General features: G+C 39.9%; 1 protein-coding gene across 1 annotated transcript in view; it reads left to right on the forward strand.

Annotated features, from left to right (window-relative positions):
- The window catches only part of dnajc17 (DnaJ (Hsp40) homolog, subfamily C, member 17), a 73949-nt gene that overhangs the window by 10442 nt on the left and 42820 nt on the right, over positions 1–20687 (forward strand). The window contains exons 3-8 of the mRNA XM_077196803.1: positions 5251–5309; positions 7309–7396; positions 7468–7544; positions 9168–9261; positions 11181–11230; positions 17978–18055. Of these exons, the coding sequence (XP_077052918.1) occupies positions 5251–5309; positions 7309–7396; positions 7468–7544; positions 9168–9261; positions 11181–11230; positions 17978–18055 (446 nt within the window). The remainder of the gene's footprint in view (positions 1–5250; positions 5310–7308; positions 7397–7467; positions 7545–9167; positions 9262–11180; positions 11231–17977; positions 18056–20687) is intronic.

A 20687-nucleotide genomic window follows, 5' to 3' on the forward strand; every position in this document is an offset into this window, starting at 1 on the left:
TCGAGTCGTCTCTTCACAGGCGTCGAGTCGTCTCTTCACAGGCGTGGAGTCGTCTCTTCACAGGCGTGGAGTCGTCTCTTCACAGGCGTCGAGTCGTCTCTTCACAGGCGTCGAGTCGTCTCTTCACAGGCGTCGAGTCGTCTCTTCACAGGCGTGGAGTCGTCTCTTCACAGGCGTGGAGTCGTCTCTTCACAGGCGTGGAGTCGTCTCTTCACAGGCGTGGAGGCGTCTCTTCACAGGCGTGGAGTCGTCTCTTCACAGGCGTGGAGTCGTCTCTTCACAGGCGTGGAGTCGTCTCTTCACAGGCGTGGAGTCGTCTCTTCACAGGCGTGGAGTCGTCTCTTCACAGGCGTCGAGTCGTCTCTTCACAGGCGTCGAGTCGTCTCTTCACAGGCGTCGAGTCGTCTCTTCACAGGCGTCGAGTCGTCTCTTCCCAGGCGTGGAGTCGTCTCTTCCCAGGCGTGGAGTCGTCTCTTCCCAGGCGTGGAGTCGTCTCTTCACAGGCGTGGAGTCGTCTCTTCACAGGCGTGGAGTCGTCTCTTCACAGGCGTCGAGTCGTCTCTTCACAGGCGTCGAGTCGTCTCTTCACAGGCGTCGAGTCGTCTCTTCACAGGCGTCGAGTCGTCTCTTCACAGGCGTGGAGTCGTCTCTTCACAGGCGTGGAGTCGTCTCTTCCCAGGCGTCGGGTCGTCTCTTCACAGGCGTCGAGTCGTCTCTTCACAGGCGTCGAGTCGTCTCTTCACAGGCGTCGAGTCGTCTCTTCCCAGGCGTGGAGTCGTCTCTTCACAGGCGTGGAGTCGTCTCTTCACAGGCGTGGAGTCGTCTCTTCACAGGCGTGGAGTCGTCTCTTCACAGGCGTCGAGTCGTCTCTTCACAGGCGTGGAGTCGTCTCTTCACAGGCGTCGAGTCGTCTCTTCACAGGCGTGGAGTCGTCTCTTCACAGGCGTGGAGTCGTCTCTTCACAGGCGTGGAGTCGTCTCTTCACAGGCGTGGAGTCGTCTCTTCACAGGCGTCGAGTCGTCTCTTCACAGGCGTCGAGTCGTCTCTTCACAGGCGTCGAGTCGTCTCTTCACAGGCGTCGAGTCGTCTCTTCACAGGCGTGGAGTCGTCTCTTCACAGGCGTGGAGTCGTCTCTTCCCAGGCGTCGGGTCGTCTCTTCACAGGCGTCGAGTCGTCTCTTCCCAGGCGTGGAGTCGTCTCTTCACAGGCGTGGAGTCGTCTCTTCACAGGCGTGGAGTCGTCTCTTCACAGGCGTGGAGTCGTCTCTTCACAGGCGTGGAGTCGTCTCTTCACAGGCGTCGAGTCGTCTCTTCACAGGCGTGGCGTCGTCTCTTCACAGGCGTGGAGTCGTCTCTTCACAGGCGTCGGGTCGTCTCTTCACAGGCGTGGAGTCGTCTCTTCACAGGCGTCGGGTCGTCTCTTCACAGGCGTGGAGTCGTCTCTTCACAGGCGTCGAGTCGTCTCTTCACAGGCGTGGAGTCGTCTCTTCACAGGCGTGGAGTCGTCTCTTCACAGGCGTGGAGTCTTCTCTTCACAGGCGTGGAGTCGTCTCTTCACAGGCGTCGAGTCGTCTCTTCACAGGCGTGGAGTCGTCTCTTCACAGGCGTCGAGTCGTCTCTTCACAGGCGTGGAGTCGTCTCTTCACAGGCGTCGGGTCGTCTCTTCACAGGCGTCGGGTCGTCTCTTCACAGGCGTCGGGTCGTCTCTTCACAGGCGTGGAGTCGTCTCTTCACAGGCGTCGAGTCGTCTCTTCACAGGCGTGGAGTCGTCTCTTCACAGGCGTCGAGTCGTCTCTTCACAGGCGTGGAGTCGTCTCTTCACAGGCGTGGAGTCGTCTCTTCACAGGCGTGGAGTCGTCTCTTCACAGGCGTCGGGTCGTCTCTTCACAGGCGTGGAGTCGTCTCTTCACAGGCGTCGAGTCGTCTCTTCACAGGCGTGGAGTCGTCTCTTCACAGGCGTCGAGTCGTCTCTTCACAGGCGTGGAGTCGTCTCTTCACAGGCGTGGAGTCGTCTCTTCACAGGCGTCGAGTCGTCTCTTCACAGGCGTGGAGTCGTCTCTTCACAGGCGTGGAGTCGTCTCTTCACAGGCGTGGAGTCGTCTCTTCACAGGCGTGGAGTCGTCTCTTCACAGGCGTCGAGTCGTCTCTTCACAGGCGTGGAGTCGTCTCTTCACAGGCGTCGAGTCGTCTCTTCACAGGCGTCGAGTCGTCTCTTCAAAGGCGTGGAGTCGTCTCTTCACAGGCGTGGAGTCGTCTCTTCACAGGCGTGGAGTCGTCTCTTCACAGGCGTGGAGTCGTCTCTTCACAGGCGTGGAGTCGTCTCTTCACAGGCGTGGAGTCGTCTCTTCACAGGCGTCGTGTCGTCTCTTCACAGGCGTCGAGTCGTCTCTTCACAGGCGTCGAGTCGTCTCTTCACAGGCGTCGAGTCGTCTCTTCACAGGCGTCGAGTCGTCTCTTCACAGGCGTCGAGTCGTCTCTTCACAGGCGTCGAGTCGTCTCTTCACAGGCGTCGAGTCGTCTCTTCACAGGCGTCGAGTCGTCTCTTCACAGGCGTCGAGTCGTCTCTTCACAGGCGTCGAGTCGTCTCTTCACAGGCGTCGAGTCGTCTCTTCACAGGCGTTGGGGCATCTGAAGTCTCCGTGAGAGGCTGGATACAAACTGGAGCTGACGAACGCTATTTACCTCGGGACTAGCGTCCCGAGATAACAGCAGAAAGGCAGATGGGAAATAATTAGCATAGCTGATGTTCATAATGTTAATGCATTCAAACTGATTCAGCAGTAGTATTAAAGGTTAAGCATTAAGTGAATGCTTGGTTAAAGAGATGTCTTTAACCAAGAGATGGTAAAGAGAGTCTTTAATCTAGTTTTAAACTGGGACAGCGAGTCTGAGTCTCGAACAATATCAGGAAGGCTATTCCAGAGTTTAGGAGCTAAATGCGAGAACGCCCTCCCTCCTTTAGTGGACTTAGATATCCTACGAATGACCAGAAGCCTCGAATTTAGTGATCTTAAAGAACGCGATGGATTGTATGGCGATAGAAGGTCTGTTAAATACACAGGAGCTAAACCATTTAGGGCTTTATAGGTCAGTAGGAATACTGTGTAATTGATACGTAACTTAATAGGTAACCAGTGTAGAGATGATAAAATAGGTGTTATATGATCATATTTTCTTGATCTAGTAAGAACTCTAGCGGCTGCATTTTGCACTAACTGTAGCTTGTTTATTGAGGATGCAGGACAACCAGCTAATAAAGCATTACAGTAATCTAGTCTCGAGGTCATGAATGCATGAACTAGCTTTTCTGCATCAGAAACAGATAGCATGTTACGTAGCTTAGCAATATTTCTAAGGTGGAAAAAGGCTGTTCTTGTAATATATGAAATATGATTTTCGAAAGTCAAGTTGCGGTCTAGTATAACACCCAGGTCTTTTACTGTAGTGGATAAAGTAACAGGACATCCTTCTAAATTAAAGTTGTATTGTAAGGGATTTTGTGGGTAGTTTTTTGGACCAATAAGTAGTACCTCCGTTTTATCTGAATTTAATAGCAGGAAATTACACGTCATCCAGCATTTTATATCATTTAGACACTCTGTCAATTTAGATGAGTTAGTGTTTTCATCTGGTCGTGATGAGATATATAATAATTGAGTGTCATCAGCATAACAGTGGAAATTAATTCCATGTTTTCTTATAATATTACCAAGTGGGAGCATGTATATTGAGAATAGCAGAGGGCCTAACACCGATCCTTGCGGCACTCCATAGTCTACTGGCGTTATCTTTGATTTTTCCCCATTTAAACAGACAAAATGATAACGGTCTGATAAGTACGATCTAAACCAGCTTAATGCCTGTCCCTGAACACCAGTGTAGTTTTGTAGTCGATCCAAGAGTATTTTATGATCTATAGTGTCGAACGCAGCGCTAAGATCGAGTAGAACTAGTATTGAGATACAGCCTTGGTCAGAAGCTAAAAGTAAATCATTTGTTATTTTAACTAGCGCAGTTTCTGTGCTATGATGCGGTCTGAATCCCGACTGGAATTTTTCATAGATATCATTTTCTTGTAAGAAAGAGCACAATTGAGCGGACACAACTTTTTCTAGTATTTTAGACATAAATGGAAGATTTGAGATGGGTCTGTAATTTGCTAAGTTATTTGGGTCTAATTGCGGTTTCTTAATGAGAGGTTGTATTACTGCCAGCTTGAATATTCTTGGAACATGACCTAAAGATAAAGACGAGTTAATAATATTAAGAAGAGGCTCTTCCACTACAGGTAACACTTCTTTCAGTAGTTTAGTGGGTATTGGATCTAATAAACATGTTGTTGGTTTAGATGCAATGATAAGTTTATTTAGCTCTTCCTGTCCTATAGTTGTAAAGCGGTGTAGTTGTTCTAGAGGGGCCATAATTGAGGCTGAATCATAAGACATCATAGAGGATTGTATATTTACAATTGTGTTTCGGACGCTTTCTATTTTCTCATTGAAGTAATTCATAAAATCATTACTACTATATTGTAACGGAATATTTTGCTCTGGTGATGTTTGACATATCACTACTTATTCAGTATTATCAGCTTTAGGTGAACTATGACTGTGTAGAAGTTAATCAACCGTAACAGAGACCATTATAGAAATAGAAATATAGAAATCCTTGCAAAAAATAAAGAGCGAAAATTATACTAAATTATCAGTTTTTGGTGTAAGAAACTCAAGGTTGATGCTTTATATCAGTAATCAAAGAAACAATTGCTGCAACGAAACGAACGTGTACTTTGTTTGCACAATATTTACTCCCAGTTCACTATGACCCAATTGTTCAACAACTAATTTGAAAATGTTTATTATTCTTTGACATGCTGATGTTATTGGAGGAATGAACACTTCTGTTAACCAGACAAGCAGACTTAGTTATCAGAAGATGCCGATGATACCAAGAACAACTCCTTTTCTTTTTCTTTGTAACCATTGACATTTTAAATTAAATTTACTCAAACACATACTTGAATTCATGCTGATGTTCATTTCTTCATGAAGTAGATGTTGATAGTAGTAAATGTTTGCTGTTGAGTTTCAGTAAATGTCCTGGACTGGGAGTTTCGTTGTGTGAAAGCATCAATCTCTCCAAAGTGTCTTTTATAGGTTTTAACAGGTTCTTCAAGGATGTTTAGTGGTTTGTTTGAGTATATGGGAGAGTGTTTACCCTGAATCAATGTGTTTTCTTCTTCCTTGTGCAGCGGAGCTCTTCCACCAGTTGTCTCAGGCTCTGGAAGTGTTGACAGACGCCGCCGCCAAGGTCCGTATTCCCAGAAAGACACAAATCAGTGTATTTTTGAGTCTTCTGCCCACGGCGGGGTTCATGTAAGCTAGGGGTGTAACGATATTCGAACCCACGATTCGAATCGTGATACTCTCATGGCGTACCGAACACGCCCCGCCCCCTGCTACCCCGGCCCCGCCCCGCCCCGCTCATTGGACCTGGAATGTGTGCACAACGAATTCAGTTTTGTAGCCTAACCGCCATTAACACCATATAATAGCAAGCTCCGTGTTTTGTTACTTTTGATAATAAGCAAGGTGTAATCTTTCAAATTCTGTCTATTTTATCACGAAATTCAAACAATAAATGCCGTTTTGGCGCTCTTTGCTGTGGCGTGACAGATCTCTGTACTAGCTCCTCATTTCAAGCGGCAGCGCCGAGCGCGAGTTAACGCGATCATCTCTTCCTCAGTTACAGAATAAACATGAATGGACAACAAAGTATGTTGAAAGACACAGTATACTTACTGAAAATCATCACAACTCATGTAATCGCTCAATCAGTGTTTCAGCAGCGGAAATAACTATATTATCCTATATATTATATTTTACTTAACCTGTTAATTATATCTTGATTATTTAATGTACGTTTAAAATATCTTTCATGAAAATTACAGCAACTGTGTAAATTATTGTATTTCAATAACGAATTAGAGTAAAGTTAATGCAAAAATTGCCTTATGTTCAGTTTACATGTTTTCATACAATGTGTTGGGTGTTGATTATTATATCTAAAAAATAAATAGCATCTGAATTTAGGCTCTGCTGTTAACCTTTAATGTTATAGTAATGTGCGGCTCCCTATATAGTTTACAGCATTAGCAGATTTTTAATCCTTGCAAAACGTTTAATTGTAATTGAATTAATTAAATGAAAAAGACACCATTTTTTCATTAAACCACTGTTTAAATTTTTTTTTAGCTTTCTAAACCGAACCGAGACGTCAAAACCGCGGGAAAACCGAACCGTCAGTTTTGTGTATCGTTACACCCCTAATGTAAGCCAAGAGATTTCCTCTGCTGTAATCAAAACGCCATAGATTTTAAATCAAATAATTAAAATCGAAATAAGTTTTATAAAAGTCCCCCTGTAGTAAATAATTGTATCCCTTAAAAGTCATCTTTGTTCACCAAAATAAAATATTTAAAAATGTTTCCTTGAAAAAAATGTCTTCATGCCTTAAAATATCTTGAATGTAACTCGACACCCTTGCCTAATTTAGTATTCGCGGTTCTATGAATATGCAAATGAGCCCCGCCTCCACTCACTCACTCACTCAGAGATCCACTCGTTGACGATCACACGTTGATCTGATTGGTTACAAGGTCGTTTGTGACGTCAGAAACACCAGCGATTTCAAACCGTGTTTTTGAGACTGTCTTTGGTTCACTGCAGTTTTAAGCAGAAAATACTCAGCAATGCTGTCGACTTATGAATTTACACATGGTTTGTCCTAAAGCATATTAAAAACACCACATAGACACATAAACAACATTAAAAGCTGGATTTTCAACACAGCGGGACTTTAAGAGCTTAATGTTCTTAACGGTTTCCTTTCTTTTTAACCATTGAATTTACGACACTTTCGTGTCGGCATAATTATGATACTGGTGTTAATATTTTTTTTAATTTACATTTATTTATATAAGGATGTAAAAATGTACAATTTTGCAATTATATATTTCTTTTTTTAGGCTTTAGAAAAATATAAAAATTACAGTGTAAAAACGCTCATGGCATTTTAAGATTTGATTAATTTCCATGACTTTTTCCAGGTCTAACATCTACAAATCGCACTTTCCCCAAACTAATTTTGATAAGAAACATCTTGATTTTCAGCTTATTTTAATGCTAGTTTTGTCTTATTTGAGTCATCTTGAGGCCGTCTGGTTGAGAAACACTGCTTTAGGAATACGTGATCTTATTCATCAGTTTGTTCATCTGATTCATCATTCATTTGTTTGTCTTTCTTTCAGGCTGCTTACGACAAGATCCGCACTGCTAAAAAACAAGCCGAGGAGAGAAACCGAAAGCTAGATGACAAGAGGAAGAAGATTAAACTCGGTTAGCTACTCCTCTATTATCCAGATTGTCAGTGTAATAAATGCTGAATGACATTTGTTTGTGTTTTGTAGATTTGGAGGCTCGTGAACGGCAGGCAGACACTGTGAAAACAGAAGAGGTTAAAATCACCCGCACATTAGAAGAGGAGGTAAGAGCTGGGTTTGATGATTGGGTGTGTGTGTGTGTGACTTCTAGATTAGTGACTATGTGCTTGGAAGTCCCTTGTAGTCGTTTTGGACACATTTTGTTTTGCTAGATGACTAGAAACCAAGGAAACACTAATATCTAAATTTACATTTATGCATTTGCAGACGCTTTTATCCAGAACGACTTATATTGCATGTAGGGTTTATAGATTTCTATCTAATATCTGTCTTAATATCTGAAATCACGTTCAAACGATAACGCCTCACCTTTCTATGCAATTGCAATAGAAATAAAGTTATTGCCACTTTTTTCTCACAATTCGGACTTTTTTTTATCGAAATTCTGACTTTTTTCTCGCAATTCTGACTTTTTTATCGAAATTCTGACTTTTTTATCGAAATTCTTTTATTTTTCTTGCAATTCTGATATTTTTCTCACAATTGACCCTTTTCAGGGAGTTTGATTGGCAGGCGATGTGACCAATCATAATCCTCCGTCCACCGAATCCGCCATTTTTGTCCGACAAAGCAGTCTCAGGAGAGTTAGTAGATTAACGTTGGAGGATTTGAACATTCCTTCTAGTTAATTTATAGCATTTAATAAACATGAAAGAACATCAGAAGAAAGAGATGATCGGTACTGGTGACGAGCAGCTTTAACTGAGCGATATGTCACGACACATTAAAGAGTCACAAAACTGTATTTATTGTTTAAATTTCTTTAAAAAATGACAAAATTTTGAAAGTTGAGACTTTGTTTCATATCAAAAGTAAGCTGGTCTGTTGGCGTGTTGTCAGTGTCCTCTGCTCCGCGATGTATTGGTGTGGCGTGAGAGCTGCGCGGCTTGTTGGACATAGCAACAGTAACTAAAGGGGTGGGTCTTTGCGAACGGTCAATTCTGACATTTTTCTCCAAATTCTGAGTTTAAATTTCGCATGTTTAATTAACCCAATTTTGACTTTTCCCTCAGAATTCTAACTTTTTTCTCACAAATTGACGTTTTTTTCCACAATTCTGACTATTTTCTCTCAATTCTGTTCAAATCTCGCAATTTAGACTTTTTTTCCACTCAATTCTTAGTTTTAAATCTCGCAGTTCTGACTTTTTCCTCGCAATTCAGAATTTTTCCTTACAATTTTGACTTTTTTCTCACAATTTTGACTTTTTCCTTACAGTTCTGTTTAAATTGTGCAAGTCTAATTAACCCAATTCTGACTTTTCCCTCAAAATTCTAACTTTTTTCCCTCAATTCTGTTCAAATCTCGCAATTGAGACTTTTTTTCCCACTCAATTATGAGTTTAAATCTCATAATTCTGACTTTTAACTTAGAATTCTGACTTCATTTTTTCACAATTTAAATTTTTTTTCTTGCAATTGTGAGTTTATATCTCTTTTTTTCCATGGGAGAAATAAGCTTCCATACCTTTCTGTCCTGAAACTGCACACACACACACACAGACATCAGTGTTTTGATTGGTTTTATTAGTGAACAATCGGTGTCAGTGTTTGACATGTGGAGTCTGAGTGACGGGTTACTGCAGGTCAGTGTGTGTGAATCGCTCCAGGAGTATTGTTTTGTTAATTCTAGGAATGTGTGTGTGTTTGCGTGTTCGTCTGTTGTAGATCGCCCGTCTGAGGGAGGAGGGTTCACGAGAACTACAGGAGCAGCAGAGACTCATACGAGAGCAGATCCAGAGAGAGACAAACGCACACACAGGTGCTTAAACACACACATTAATGCATTGGGCAGATGCTTTTATCCTAAGAGACTTACATTGCACTGAAAGCATACTTTTTTTTACCAGTTTATGTTTAAATATTAAGTTATTCAATTACAATTGAATGAGAGATAGTAAATGATGACAGAATGATAATTTGTGGGTGAATTAACCCTTTAACGTCTAAATTGCAAATCCAGAAACAAACTCATTTTCATTTATTGTTTCCTCAATACTCCAAGAATCGTGTTTATGTGCATTTAAACCTTTGCATTTAAAAGTTTTAAACCTCTAGTAAACCGTTTCAGTCTGATCTGAAGAGTTTGAGCACTTCATGTGTGCATCTGTCAGTGATGAAGGAAACATTAGCAAAGCTGTGAAGCTTCATTCGTGTCGTCCTTTACTAGAGCTGTCAGATCCAGCCTAACAACGATCAAGCATTGCAAGAGCAAGGAACATACTGAGATCCACCGTTATTGATTTTTTCTTACCAATACCAATTATTTGCATGTCTATGTGCCCAGTATATGGAACCGATATTTATTTATTGTTTTATGTCGTTTTTGACAATTATAACAACAGTACTGAACTGAACAAATTTTTTATTGAACACTTTTTAAATACTGTAATGCCTTCAATTTCACTTATTCATTGCATACAAACAAATCACACTTTAAAATCAATACATTGAGTCTGAAAGAGGGCAAAAATAAAATATAAAGTGAACTGTCACTAAATCTTTGATCAGGAAAAACAAACAGGTAACGAATATAGGATGTAAAAAAGCATAAACCAAAAGCATTCTTAAAAATGCCCACAAGATGACGGTGTTTATCGGAGATTCCGATATAATAAAACCGATACACGATTATGGGAAAATGCTTAAATATCGGGGGGAAATATCGGTTAAACCGAGTATCGCTCGATCTTTATATAGTAATATAATAAAACAGAATAATGGTTAACATTCAAATATCATTCAGAATAGCTCGAGCTATAATATTGAGAAAATACAAATAAATTCCTTGCAGTAAATATTAATCCAAACATTCATGCGTGCTACCGGTTGCTACAACAGGTTTATCCAGAAAAGTCCCCCTGTAGTCAATAATCTTATCCCTTAAAACTTTGATCACCAAAATTACATATTTAAACGATTTTTCTTTGAAAAAAGTCTTGATGCCTTAAAATAGCTTGAATGTAACTCGACACCCTTGCCTCATTTAGTATGCGCAGTGCTATGAATATGCAAATGAGCCCTGCCTCCACTCACTCAGTTCAGAGATCCACTCGTTGACGATCACACGTTGATCTGATTGGTCAAGGTAGTTTGTGACGTCAGAAACACCAGCGATTTCAAACCGTGTTTTTGAGACTGTCTTTGGTTCACTGCAGTTTTAAGGAGAAAATACTCAGCAATGCTGTCGACTTATGAATTTACACATGGTTTGTCCTAAAACACCACATAGACATATAAACAACATTTAAAAGCTGTATTTTCACCACAGGGGGACTTTAATATCTCTGTAATATTAGGACATGGAGATGAATGCATCTGTTCTGCACCTGAACATCTCACGTGAATAGTTGCTGATGGGTAAATCACTGTGGATAGAAAAGACACCGTCCATCACTGAGGGTCAATAAAAGTGTTGAGGAAACGCAGACACACAGTGTGAGGAAGATATAGAGAACACTGGAAGCAATGGTTGTGTGTGAGTGATGTCTGCTCAGCGTTTGCACGCTACTGAGGCTCTCGGAGGGAAGGAGACATGCTGTAAACGTCCCTCAGGTGCTGTAAAGCGGGACAGGAGCCTGTGAATGTGTCTGTTTGACTGATGATTGAATGAGAGCATGAGACTCAGATACCTGAGCTTATATCCAACTCATATTTCCTTTCTGTTTTTGTCCTTCACAGACTCTTCAACGGGACACCAGGGCAGCAAAAATGTGACTCCTAAACTGAAGGTTTGTGCATTGAAGTGATAGACTTACGCTTTTCATGCATAAGAAACCACATAGAAAAATAAACGAATGAATAAATTAAACATAGAGCAAAATTTGATGGTTCTGCCTTTGTGCTTTACGATTAACACTAGAGCAACTGTGTAGCAATGCAATAAAAACACTTGGTCACAGTTAGGGCTGTCAAGCAATTACAATTTTAAATCTTATTAATTACATGCCGATTAATTAATCGCACATAAATTTTGGCAAAAAAAAAAAAAAGAAATTACCCCCAAAGGATCTTTTAAAGTTAAAAAAGAAAAGCATCAAATAGACATTAGTAGAAAGATTTTTTGGGGGGGGGCAAAACATTTTTTTGGCCAAACAATCCCCAAATTCAAAATATGAAATATATATATATTTTTTTTATGAAATGATAGCCTAAACAAGAAACTAATACTGCCAGTAGGTGGCGGTAAATATTTAAATGAGTAAGTCATTGAATCATTCATTCATTAAATTTGTTCAAACGTCTGAATTAGAGGATGACACGGGAGTGGATTTTCACTCCTGTCCCGTCCCACTCCCATAGAAAGAAATCTTGTCCCGTCCCACTCCCAGACCAAAGTTTAAAAAATAATCCCATCCCATCCCGCTCCTGGTAAATTGACTCCCAATCCCATCCCGCTCCTGTTTAAACTGACTCCCGCTCCTGTACCGCTCCCATATACGGCAATTTTCGCTTGATGAACGAAGCGATGCTTGCCTGATTCTTTCCCGAATTTGCCTTGCAAGTGTGCTTCTTCAGACCGCTCGTCCCTGAATCACTTGCGTACTTGACTAAGACTAAGCATGTCTTACAAGCAGCGTACATTGTACTATCACCGTCACATTCTACTCACATAAACTTAATTAATATTTCAGACTTTCCGACCAGTTCTGTGAACTTAATAGACTTGTCATTACTTCTGACTTTGCGCTGTAAATCATTTTTTGCCACATCGACTTCTCCGCGGCTGTTAGCTCCCTCCATCACTGCTCTTTGAATTTCGGCGGTAAGCCGTGACAAAAAGCACTGATGCCTTCTGGGACGGCGGGGTCGTGTAGTTATTTTTTAATTGCGTTACATTGTAGGCGTATTAAAAGGAAACTACAAAATGATGCATTTACTTTTTTCTTTTTTTTGTCGTCTTTGCTTTTGGTTGATTCCCGCTCCCGTCTGCTCCCGTTAACCATTTATCCTGTACCGTCCAAATCCCGTGATTGATAGCAAAGATGACTCCCATCCTGCAGGAATCCCACGGTAATCCCGTGACCCGTGGGATTCCCGAAAAAATGTCAGCCTCTAGTCTGAATCATTCAGGAATGAAGTAAATGGCTCTCTTTGAATCATGAGTCATTGAATCATTGGTTCACCCGATTGATTCGCTTAAAACGAGGATTCATTCAGAGACGAAACACCGCTGTGTGTTGCTCAAAGATGCACAGCAGTTCTACTCAGCCTTTATAGGTAATATTTTCTTATAACATTTTTGTCAAATATAACAGAATATTAACTTATTTATTGAACTGTTGTATAAAATCAATATCACATTTGCAGTCGTGCGATTCGGGACAAAAACAGCACTCATGTGATATTGCACTCTTTAATTATGTGATATTACGTAACTATATCATATGAAATAAAAACGCATACATGGGCATTTTTGCCCTGATATCTTGAAGTTTTGTGCCATTATAACTAGATTAGGCTTCATCGCGCAGTGAGTTTCTGTCCTGCTTCATGTTCATCACCAATCGAGAAATGTAAGATAAACTACAGGTCTAGATTAAAATCATTTTAACGCATTATTTTTCTATAGCTAATCAATTAAATTAACGCGTTAAATCGACAGCCCTGCTCACAATGTTTCATGCACTAATTCAAGGATTCCCGATCCAACCCTTTGGATGTCAAATATCTACGGGTGAAACTCGAAAAATTAGAATATCATGCAAAAGTTATAATTTGGATGATTATGGCTTACAAATTATGAAAACCCCAAATTCAAACTTCAGAAAATTAGAATATTACATGAAATCAATAAAAAAAAAGGATTTTAAATACAGAAATGTAGGCCCTCGGAAAAGTATAATCATGCATATGTATATAGTTATATATACTAAATATATTAGCTTCACCTTTTAATCTGAATTACTGAAATATATTAAGTTTTGCCTGATATTCAAATTTTTCGAGTTTCACCTGCACATATACATATATATTTTAGTATTAATATTGTTTATTATTACAAAACACACTGGTACAATTTGTTTTATTATTAATTTTTATTTATATAATATTTTTTTAATTAGTATAAAGTGTTTTATTTGAAATGTTTTATTTATTTGTATTTTAAATTTATTTATTTGTATTTATTTTATTTTATTGTTTTTAAATGTATTTACATTTTTATGATTTAATTAATTGTTCGCCTCCAGTTCACTCACAGACCAGCAGGGGTTTGCGAACACCTTTTTGAGAACGCCTGGACTCGTCCATCATGTGTGTGTACTCGTACATCATGTGTGTGTACTCGTCCATCATGTGTGTGTACTCGTCCATCATGTGTGTGTACTCGTCCATCATGTGTGTGTACTCGTCCATCATGTGTGTGTACTCGTCCATCATGTGTGTGTACTCGTCCAGCATGTGTGTGTACTCGTACATCATGTGTGTGTACTCGTCCATCATGTGTGTGTACTCGTACATCATGTGTGTGTACTCGTCCATCATGTGTGTGTACTCGTACAGCATGTGTGTGTACTCGTCCATCATGTGTGTGTACTCGTCCATCATGTGTGTGTACTCGTCCAGCATGTGTGTGTACTCGTCCAGCATGTGTGTGTACTCGTACATCATGTGTGTGTACTCGTACATCATGTGTGTGTACTCGTACATCATGTGTGTGTACTCGTCCATCATGTGTGTGTACTCGTCCATCATGTGTGTGTACTCGTCCAGCATGTGTGTGTACTCGTACATCATGTGTGTGTACTCGTACATCATGTGTGTGTACTCGTACATCATGTGTGTGTACTCGTACATCATGTGTGTGTACTCGTACATCATGTGTGTGTACTCGTACATCATGTGTGTGTACTCGTACATCATGTGTGTGTACTCGTACATCATGTGTGTGTACTCGTACATCATGTGTGTGTACTCGTCCATCATGTGTGTGTACTCGTCCATCATGTGTGTGTACTCGTACATCATGTGTGTGTACTCGTCCATCATGTGTGTGTACTCGTCCATCATGTGTGTGTATTCGTACATCATGTGTGTGTACTCGTACAGCATGTGTGTGTACTCGTACATCATGTGTGTGTACTCGTCCATCATGTGTGTGTACTCGTACATCATGTGTGTGTACTCGTCCATCATGTGTGTGTACTCGTACATCATGTGTGTGTACTCGTCCATCATGTGTGTGTACTCGTACATCATGTGTGTGTACTCGTACAGCATGTGTGTGTACTCGTACATCATGTGTGTGTACTCGTACATCATGTGTGTGTACTCGTCCATCATGTGTGTGTACTCGTCCATCATGTGTGTGTACTCGTCCATCATGTGTGTGTACTCGTCCATCATGTGTGTGTACTCGTCCATCATGTCTGTGTACTCGTCCATCATGTGTGTGTACGCGTCCATCATGTGTGTGTACTCGTCCATCATGTGTGTGTACTCGTCCATCATGTGTGTGTACTCGTACATCATGTGTGTGTACTCGTACATCATGTGTGTGTACTCGTACATCATGTGTGTGTACTCGTACATCATGTGTGTGTACTCGTACATCATGTGTGTGTATTCGTACTGCATGTGTGTGTACTCGTACATCATGTTTGTGTACTCGTACATCATGTGTGTGTACTCGTACATCATGTGTGTGTACTCGTCCATCATGTGTGTGTACTCGTCCATCATGTGTGTGTACTCGTACATCATGTGTGTGTACTCGTACATCATGTGTGTGTACTCGTACATCATGTGTGTGTACTCGTACAGCATGTGTGTGTACTCGTACATCATGTGTGTGTACTCGTACATCATGTGTGTGTACTCGTACATCATGTGTGTGTACTCGTACATCATGTGTGTGTACTCGTCCATCATGTGTGTGTACTCGTACATCATGTGTGTGTACTCGTACATCATGTGTGTGTACTCGTCCATCATGTGTGTGTACTCGTCCATCATGTGTGTGTATTCGTCCATCATGTGTGTGTACTCGTCCATCATGTGTGTGTACTCGTCCATCATGTGTGTGTACTCGTACATCATGTGTGTGTACTCGTACATCATGTGTGTGTACTCGTCCATCATGTGTGTGTACTCGTACATCATGTGTGTGTACTCGTACAGCATGTGTGTGTACTCGTACATCATGTGTGTGTACTCGTACATCATGTGTGTGTACTCGTCCATCATGTGTGTGTACTCGTCCATCATGTGTGTGTACTCGTCCATCATGTGTGTGTACTCGTCCATCATGTGTGTGTACTCGTCCATCATGTGTGTGTACTCGTCCATCATGTGTGTGTACTCGTCCATCATGTGTGTGTACTCGTACATCATGTGTGTGTACTCGTACATCATGTGTGTGTACTCGTACATCATGTGTGTGTACTCGTACATCATGTGTGTGTACTCGTACATCATGTGTGTGTATTCGTACTGCATGTGTGTGTACTCGTACATCATGTTTGTGTACTCGTACATCATGTGTGTGTACTCGTACATCATGTGTGTGTACTCGTCCATCATGTGGGTGTACTCGTCCATCATGTGTGTGTACTCGTACATCATGTGTGTGTACTCGTACATCATGTGTGTGTACTCGTACATCATGTGTGTGTACTCGTACAGCATGTGTGTGTACTCGTACATCATGTGTGTGTACTCGTACATCATGTGTGTGTACTCGTACATCATGTGTGTGTACTCGTCCATCATGTGTGTGTACTCGTACATCATGTGTGTGTACTCGTCCATCATGTGTGTGTACTCGTACATCATGTGTGTGTACTCGTCCATCATGTGTGTGTACTCGTCAATCATGTGTGTGTACTCGTACATCATGTGTGTGTACTCGTACATCGTGTGTGTGTGCTCGTCTATCGTGTGTGTGTACTCGTACATCGTGTGTGTGTGCTCGTCTATCATGTGTGTGTACTGGTAAATCAGTGACTTGATGAACTTTAGGATACACATCAGATGAAATTGGTTCTCTGACAATGATTTAAACGTTCTTCAGCTTTCTGATGGACATCACTCGAACTCGATGACCCATAATTCTCATTAATACTCGAATCTCTATCGTCTGGAGAATATATAGGCCAACTATGTAAAACAAACAGGACTGTATTTCCTTTGGAAAGCGTTCAATTTTCTTTATTAAATGACGTTAGCTAATGTGTTTATGCGTTTAATCTCATTATTGTGTTCGGCGCTGATCCAAACATCCCATCCTCCGCTGAATACCTTCATGTTTGTGAGCTCTATCAGGAAAAATAAACACTGGAGTTGAATTAGAAGAGACTCCGGCTGATGTACGGTTGCATTACGTGAGATTTGGCATGAAATCTAAATAGTTTTCCCAGCAGTCTCTGATAGATCACCAGAGTCCCGCTGCGTTCAGACAGATTCCTGCACGTATATTTGTCTTTCAAACTGATCCGGTTTGACTTTCTGAGAGGAGCGTCTGATTAAACGAGTTCAGGCCCTTTAAAACAAATTAGTCTTGCTCTTTCAGTGGAGCGCTCCATTAATTAAGCAGATTCTTCCACCGGTGCTCGTGTTCGCTTTCTCTATTAACACATATTGTGTTACAGCGCTGATGTGAACATGGCTTTAGTGCAGCATCTGAAAAATGAAATCTGTACTGAATATGCGGCGTAAAGAGAGACTTTTTGGGTGAATCTTACCCAAAATAAAATATATATTTTATGTTTTTGAAAGAAGTCTCTTCTGACCAAGGCTGCATTTATTTGATAAAAAATACAAAAATAAAACCGTAATATTGTGAAAATATTATGACAATTTAAAACAGCTTTCTATTTCAGATAAATGCTGTTTCTTTTGAACTTTCTATTCATCAAAGAACGCTGAAATAAAAATGTAAATAACTGTTTTCAACACTGATAATAATCATAAATGTTTCTTGAGCATCAAATCATCATATTATAGTGATTTCTGAAGGATCATGTGACACTGAAGACTGGAGTAATGATGCTGAAAATTCAGCTTTGATCACAGGAATAAATTACACTTTATTATATATTCACATAGAAAACAGCTGATTTACATTGTAATAATATTTCACAATTTTACTGTATTTTTTCAAATCAAATAAATGCAGCTTTGGTGAGCAGAAGAGACTTACAATAACGCTAATATTTACATAGTTATAATTATTTCATGTATTTCTTCATATAGTAAATGAATCATTTTCAGTGTCACATTAATTTTAATGACAGTTATGCATGTTTCTGGGCATTTTACAATCAGCATAAAATTAAATGTTAAATTTGAAATAGTGTATCATTATTTATTTGCTGCATTATGCAAGTTATTTTTCATGTTACAGTAATGAGAACTGAAGGGGTAAAATGTGTTTCATTCCAAATAACGTCCCAGACTTGAGAGTGATACTTCTTTGTCATTTTTAAAGAAAGTGTTGCATTGATGCTAATTCTCGCTGTTTTTTCTCCTGTGCTCAGCTGAAGTGGAAGTGTAAAAAAGACGATGCCAGTAACGCCGGCTATTCTCACGAATGTCTTCAAAACCTCTTTCAAAAGGTGAGGAGTCTGTTTAACTGGAGTGCTGCACTGGGTTAAAAACAACCCAAGGGCTGGGTAAATAAAGGACGGAACACATGTTGGGTTAATTTTGTCCAGCGGTTTATTTATTAACCCAGCATAATGGGTTGATTTAACACAGCATAGTTGATTCATTTTTACTATAATACTAGCATCATCTTTTTTACACTTCATACATGAATTTAACTTAAATCCTCTAAACTTTTTTAAAATACTCGATACAACCACTGGCTTGCATGATGATTCCTTTATTTTCAGACATATTTTACATTATAGTACATTTTATATCATTTTTAATACATATTGCCAACATTTAAGCTCGTTTAACCCAACTTCAACTTTCACTTTCAAATGTACATTTTTCAATTACATTTCAATTAATGAACATTTGGGTTTGTCCATATCAGACCCAAATTTGGGTTGAAACAACCCAGCATTCTTTAGAGTGATAAAAGCGATATATAAATGCCTCATCATTCATTCATTCAACTTCTAACTTCAGACCGCCGTCCTGCGTTTCACTCGTAGCCGAAATACACGACGACAGGCTCCATAAGAAGACATGGACCATTCTGACGGAGCTGCGCTGCTGTCACAAAAAGCCCGCGATAAATAACTCAACCCCTGGGTTGTTACGTCTGACCCAAGATCTGGGTTACTCTAGAAAACTACCCAAACACTGGGTTGTTACGTCTGACCCAGGAGCAGGGTAACACGAAAACTACCCAAATGCTGAAAAAATTACCCAGAAGGCTCAACCCAGGATTTGGGTAGAAAAAATAACCCAAGATATTTTAGAGTGTGTAGTTTGCTGTCGGTTAGCTTTAATCAGGTGATCAGAATCAGTGGTTTTAAAGGTGTGTGAGGAAGTGAGTGTGTGTGTGTGAATGAGCAGTTTTCTGCTGGTAATGAGCAGGTCTGCTGTCCAGCGCCGCAGGTTTCAGGCCTGCATGACATCAGCCATTAAAAAGCTTTTATTTCCCCCCGTGTGTGAGCAATATTAAGTTTTATAGCTGCGCGAAACGCCGAAGGCAATGCAGTGCACATGCCACCGTTACGACCCAGCTTCACGGACACGTTTAGTGCCGTCAGGGGACTCGAGGAAAATGTGCTCTTCACATGCAACAACACCACGCAAACACTCCCACTCCCATGTGTGTGTGTGTTCATGACGTCAGGCTTCGTGTTTGATTCAATTGTCCCTCTACACGCACCTCTTTATGGGTCGGGCATCAGCATAAACAGCTCGTGAAAGAGTGAAGGTGAGGGTTATGGAAGGACCTCAGCGAGGGAGATCGACGTGTGTTTTGGACTCTGTGAACGGGTCAAGCCCTCTTTGGAAACGTATATGAATTAGCCGTCCATTGGGACGCTCCGCTTTGTCACTGTTGGCGAGATTTCCCGGTTCTGAATGTCAAATACATTCTTTTCCCAGGCTTTTCAGGGACGCCGGATCCTCAGAAACATCTTCCCGTACTGATGCTCATGGCTTAATAACAGGGTGAAACTCGTGAAACCTGTCAATATGTCCAATCAGAAGAAAGAAATAACAAATTGTTTTATGTAAAGTACAACGTAACATCGTTTTTAGGGTTTTTAACTGTCGTAAACGTGACAATGCAATAAATAATTTAAAAAGGTCCTAAAATAGACTTTATTTTACATAAAAATTAAAAAACTTTTTTTTATTATTTTGTGGTTAAATATTTTTGTTAACATTTTGTGATCATATTTAGCCACACAATTTAAAGAAAGATCTTTTATGTGAAATAATATTTATTTAAGCCCTTTTTTACAATTTATTACATGAGCTTTACTCTCATGAAAATCAGACAATACGATAAATCATAAAAATAGACTTTATTTTTCTAAATAATTCATAATTTCTTATTCATTTATTTTGATTTTGTAGTTAAATTGTGGTTATAGATTTTGTGATCATATTTGAATGTAATAAGCTCCTAAAATAACCTTTATGTTACTTAAACCTTAATTTCTTCTTCTTACGTTTTATTTCGTTTCTGGTTAAATATTTGTAGTTACATTTTTTGATCATATTTAACAACCACATCAAAAGAAATAAGTAAAAAATATGTTTTATATAAAAATAACATCTATTTAGGACCTTAATAAAGTTAAACTGTCGTGAAATTATGACTGTAATAAATCCTAAAAATATACTTTGTTTTACAAAATAAATCAATTTCTTATTTCTTTCTTTTGATATGTGTAGTTAAATTGTGGTTATATATTGTGTGGTCATATTTGAACACAAAATCAAAAGAAAGAAATAAGAAATTATGATGTTTTCTAAAAAGAAAATAACATCGATTTTAAAACATTTTTTAGGATTTAGTTGATGAGCTTTACTGTCATGAAATGTCATAAATTCTTTTAAAAAAGCTCCTAAAATAGACTTTACATAAAACGTAATTTATTTTGTGGTTAAATTTTGTGATCATATTTAACAAAATTAAGTTTATCTAACATAATATTTATTTAGTAACTAAATATCTGTCATAAAAATCTGGCAATGTAATCCTAAAAATACCAAAATAACTTAACTTAATTTCTAATAATAAATTCTGTGCCGTTTTCTATTGATTTTGAG

This window comes from Siphateles boraxobius, unplaced genomic scaffold (assembly GCF_051911475.1).
Source record: "Siphateles boraxobius isolate OS27281-9 unplaced genomic scaffold, OSU_SipBor_1 36, whole genome shotgun sequence".
NCBI classification, from domain to species: domain Eukaryota; kingdom Metazoa; phylum Chordata; class Actinopteri; order Cypriniformes; family Leuciscidae; genus Siphateles; species Siphateles boraxobius.